Genomic DNA, 5,181 nt, shown 5'->3' on the forward strand with positions numbered 1-5,181 from the left:
CGTGAGGCAAAAGAGGCTTGTGACACTTTGTGTAGGGGCTGGAGCCGTCACTGTCAGACCCTGTGAAGGTCAGTGCCCCCCCCCGGGTAAGGGGTGTTGTGGGATTCTGTAGCACAAGATTGCAGAGGCTTTGCTTTCATAAATTTCTTCGTTACAAGTTACTATTAGGTAAATACACTCATGACTAGCAAAGTGAGTGGGTGTGTACATAGAATCATTATTTTTTACTGTTAGTAGCACTTACATAGATTTCACTGGAAGTATCACAGCAAAGTTCATAAGTTCATCAAACTCCTGCAGGAGTGAGGTCAGTCAATGATGGACAAGGTCTCCCTTCAGATATGACCTGTGTCATGGAGCCTGGAGCCAGCCTGCTGTGCCTGGGGATCTGAAGGGGTGTGCAGGGGGAGCTCCAAGACAGAGAGAGGCTCTTTGGGGCAGCAGCCAGTTCCTTCTGCATGGATCCATGAGTGGGCAGAAGACACCAGCTCTCAGAGGTCCATGTCTGCCTGGATCCAAGGCCCCTCTGTGGGTTGTGGTGGTTTTTTGCCCTGCAGGTTCCAACAATTCTTTGGTTTCAGCCTCTCCAAGGATACCCTGGGCTTCCTGTTGTGCTTGCCAAGGGCACTGCAGGTTCCCAACTGTGAATGCTGCTGTCCCAGGCTGGCAGATGTTTCTCCATCTGTTTGAGCACAGGTCCCTTGTCAGTGCTTTTCCTCATTGTAACCAGGTCACCTTCAGGGCTGCTGTTCCAGCAGGATGTCAGTAGTGTTCCCTTGGTCCCAGCAGCAAGAAGCTGTCCTGGGTGTGGCAGTGACCCCCAGGAGCCCCACAAGCTGTCCTAGACTTTGGGAACTCTGTGCTTGTCCCCATTCCCAGCCTCTGTGTCTGAGCAGGCACCGCTCTGCTCCAGCCCCTGGTGCCTGGGGGGGGCAGCCACCGCCCCGTGTGCCACCGTGGCAGCTTCCTGCCCAGGCGCTCCCTGCTCACCCCCTGCTCCAGGGTTGTCTGGAAACGTGGCTGGAGGGGAGGGACCTCCGCAGGCACAGCAGTGAGTCCAGCAGTTCCTTCTGCGGGCAGCTGCTGGCAGAGCTCTGCTTCCCCCAGAGACACCCCTGCTCCCCAGGCTCCTGCTGCTCCCTGGAGAGTGAGGGGCTGTGCCTGCTGCCAAGTTGCACCTGCTGAGAGGCCCCAGGTGAGTGATGGCTGAGAATCATGTTGGGGATGCACCATCTCTGTGGTGTGTCTCACGTGAGGCAGCCACGGCCAGCTGGGCCCTGGGAGCCATCCTCGCTGTGCTGGCCTCGCTCATCATCGCTGCCAACGTGCTGGTGGCCATTGTCCTGCTCTGCCACATCCAGAAGAGTGGCTCCAAGCGGCTCTGTTTCGTCCTCAATCTTGCCTTGGCAGATGCCATGGTTGGCTTTACAGTCATGGGCCTGGCCGTGGATGAGCTTTCCCAGCCCTTTCATGCTTCCCAGAAGTTTTGCATCCTGAGAATGGCTTTTGTGACCTCTTCCTGTGCTGCCTCCATCCTGTCCCTGATCCTGGTTGCATGTGACAGGCACCTGGCCATCCGGAAGCCTTTCCACTATTTCCAGCTGGTGACAGGCCCACGGGTTGGGCTGTGCTTGGTGGGGCTGTGGCTCTTTGCTGCCATCGTTGGCTTCCTCCCGGTCTTCATCCCGCGCTTCCAGAGGATCTCCAACCATTGGAAATGCTCCTTCTTCAACATCTTCCAGCCTTCCTACATGCTCACCATGTTCTGCCTCGGCTTCTTCCCTGCACTCTTCCTCTTCCTCTACCTCTACTGTGACATGCTGAAAATTGCCTCGGTGCACGTGCAGCATATCCAGGAGGTGGAGCAGGCGGGGCTGGGTGGTGGCTGTCCCCCACCCCGTGCCACCAGTGACATGAAGGCCATGCGCACAGTGGCTGTGCTCATCGGGTGCTTCACCCTCTCCTGGCTGCCCTTCTTCATCGCCAGCATCGTGCAAATGGCCTGCCCTGAGTGCTTCCCCTACAAAGTCATTGAGAACTTCCTCTGGCTGCTGGGGCTGGGCAACTCCCTCCTGAACCCACTGCTCTATTCCTACTGGCAGAGGGACGTGCAGCTCCAGCTCTCCCAACTGGCTGCAGGTGTGAAGAGGAAGGTCCTGCTCCACCTGGGCAACGGCCGCTGTTTCCCGGGCAGAGACACCAAGGCTCCTCCTGCCGTGTCCTGCCTGGAGCTCCAGGACTGACTTGGTAAGGAGTGGCTGTCTCTGGCTTGCCAGCTCCCCTCCTGCATTGTGACCATGAACTCGGGGCCTGCCAGCTGTGAAGGAGATCGCAGATGGGTGGGACCAGTCTGGATGTTAATTTCCAGGCACCATCATGGCCGGATTTCAGCCTGCCCACAGCCCCCAGCACAGCCAGTTCACCCCAGCCCCAGGCAGCCCAGGTTGCAGGTGGTCCCTGGAGAGCCTCTGCTGGAGCAGCCCCGTGTCTGCTGGACCAAGCTCTCCCACTCGCTCTGCAGGCAAAGACCCTTTGCCCATCGCTACCCATCTTCCCCTGCCAGGTGTGCACCCTCTGCCCCCCCCCTCTGTCAGGGGCACTGGCTCCATGGGCAACAAACCCCCCATTCCTGGGGCAGGTGTGGGCACAGGGACGGCTCTATGCCCTTGGCCCTGGCACCAAAGACTGGGCAGGCTGTGACCATCCCTGAGCTCTCCTGGAGCACAGGTGCTCCTCCGCCCTTCCCAAACCCACCTCTCAATTCTACACAGGGCCATTCCTGCTTTGGGCTGTGCCCACAGGGAGCAGAGATGGGGGGATGAGTTTGGGCATGGGGACAGAGAGGCTTGGCAGTGACCATGCCTGTGTGGGGGGGTGGTGTAACCCAGGGCAGGGGGACAACCTGGGCACTGCTGTTGCTGTTTACCCAGGCTGTAAAGTGAGTCAATGAGTAACTGGCTAACAAGGAGAGGGAGGATTGGCTGCCTCAGAGATTCCCACGAAGAAGAGCTGCAGTGTCCACCCAGCATTTGGGACTGGAAGGATCCCTGCACACCCACTCTTGCCCATGGGAGCCCCCCCTTCTGCCCTAGTGGCCAGATGGCTGCCCCTGCCAGAGGCTAAAGTTGTACTTAATTGCTTCTCATAAAATAATTTCATTTCATCCACATGGCAAGAAAACTTCCCTTAGAAGAGGCTTATTTGCTAAAAAAGTACACTACGCTGAAAATGAGGGTACTTTGTACAAAACAGCAGCTGCTCCCACCTCTGTCCTTGCCCCACTAGCAGACACGGCTCATGGCTGTATCCACTTGCATCCAGAACTTGCCATGAAGCTAAGGTCTTCCCCATCCTAGAGAAAGAGGCAAAACTGAAAGTGTCTTTAAAAGATTCCAAACAAGAGGCCCTCTGTGGCATTCCCCTTGGCCAGGGAAAGGCCTGGGACCAGGTGCCACATGGCAGACACCGTTCCTGGCTGTGTTGGAGGGACTGACCCTGGGGGAGGGCTGCCCAGAGCAGGCTGGCTCTGGTGGCTGCTGTAGGGATCTGGTAGGTGGATCCAGCCTGACACAGCTCTGGGCTCAGCCCATCATGTCCCTGCACCGGGGATTTGCTGCCGGTTCTTGGTGATGCCTGAGCTCTGCCGGCTGTGCCTTTGATCATCCTCATCATCGCTGAGCCTCTGCTTCCCTCCAACATCTTCCTGCAGCAGGTTCCAGTGGGAACAGGGACACTTTGGACATGGGCCTTGTGCTGCTTTCTGAGCTTCCTGACTGCCAGCTCTGCTGCGTGAGTCCATCACTGAAGGGCCAGGCTGCAGGTCTGAATCGGCATGAGGATAGGAGCCCAGGCTGGGCAGGAGCTCATTCCAAGTGGGACTCAGTGCCACGAACAGACTGTAGTGCCTTGGATGGGAGAGGGGACACCTCCAGACGCACCTCCAGGGGACACTAGAAGGGAGCCTACAAGAGAGATGGAGAATGTGGACCTTGAACAAGAATCTGAAGTGATGGGACAAGGGGGAATAGCTTCCTGCTGCCAGAGGGCAGGGTTGGATGGCATATTGGGCAGGAATTGTTCCCTGTGAGGGTGGGCAGGCCCTGGCACAAGGTGCCCAGAGCAGCTGTGGCTGCCCCTGGATCCCTGGAAGTGTCCAAGGCCAGGTTGGGACTTGGAGCAGCTTGGGATAGTGGAAGGTGCCCATGACAGAGGGTTGGAATGGGATGGGCTTTAAGTTCTAATTCAAACCATTCTGAGATTCGGTGACACTGTGCAGGTGGGGGACAAGGTGCAGCTGGAGGCAGAACTCCCCCTGCAGTGGAGCGTCCCTTTCTGGGCATCTCACTGTGGCACTGACCCCTTTCCTCCCTCTGCAAGCCTTGGCTGGAGGGGGCTCACAGGCTGGCACAGCTGGGGCTCCATCCCTGGATACATCTCCAGATCCTACTGGGAAACATGGAGGGGCAGCCGTTCCCTGTAAGGCCAGGTCTGCTCCCATCCCTCATCCCAGAGAGCCCCTGCTACTGTCCCGCTCCAGCCTGCGGTGACCGCGGCACCGAGCACCGGCGCGGGAGCTTTGGGGGGCACAGGGCGGCCATGGCGGGAGGGGGACGGAGCCATCCTGCTCCACCGGCACCGGCAAGGATGGGGGGCGCCAGCCCCACTGCTGCCCTGCGCTGAATAAACGCCCTTGTGCCCGGCTGGTCTCTGCTCCGCTACCGGGGGCTCGAGGCGGCACCGGGGACAGCCGGGGGCCGCTCTGCCCGGGGCCAGGAAGCAGCAGCGGCGCGGGGGGCGAGCACAGAACCGGGGCGGCGGAAAGGAGGGCGACAGCAGCGGAGTCGCGGCTGCGGGGCCGGCTCTCTCCCGGTGAGGTGTTTACTGCTGGGATGTTCCCGCTGGGATGTTCCCGGTCCCGGTGCGATGGTCACGGTCGGTGTGGCCGGTCACGGGCGGTGTGGCCGGCCTCGGTAGGATGGTCCCGATCCTGGCGGGACGATCCCAGTGGGATTGGTCGCGGTCCCGGGGGGTGGGGCCGGTCCCGGAGGGGTGTGGCCGCTCCCGGGGGGTTGTGGCCTGTCCTGGTGGGATGGTCCTGGTCCCGGAGGGGTGTGGCCTGTCCCGGTGGGATGGTCCCGGTCCGAGGGGTGGGGCCGGTCTCGCCCGGCGCGGTCCCGCCCC

At 59.9% G+C, this 5,181-nt stretch overlaps 1 protein-coding gene across 1 annotated transcript; it reads left to right on the forward strand.

Moving 5' to 3' along the window:
• Nucleotides 1–1,202: 1,202 nt before the first annotated feature.
• Nucleotides 1,203–2,243, forward strand: GPR119 (G protein-coupled receptor 119). Its single transcript, XM_054641690.1, has one exon. It carries the CDS (start codon nucleotides 1,203–1,205, stop codon nucleotides 2,241–2,243), a length of 1,041 nt encoding a protein of 346 aa, XP_054497665.1.
• The last annotated feature ends 2,938 nt before the right edge of the window (nucleotides 2,244–5,181 follow it).

Source organism: Agelaius phoeniceus, chromosome 14 (genome assembly GCF_051311805.1).
Source record: "Agelaius phoeniceus isolate bAgePho1 chromosome 14, bAgePho1.hap1, whole genome shotgun sequence".
NCBI classification, from domain to species: domain Eukaryota; kingdom Metazoa; phylum Chordata; class Aves; order Passeriformes; family Icteridae; genus Agelaius; species Agelaius phoeniceus.

Excerpts from the sequence above, each read along its gene's own strand:
- GPR119 (XM_054641690.1), top strand. The coding sequence starts at position 1,203 with ATGGCTGAGAATCATGTTGGGGATGCACCATCTCTGTGGTGTGTCTCA.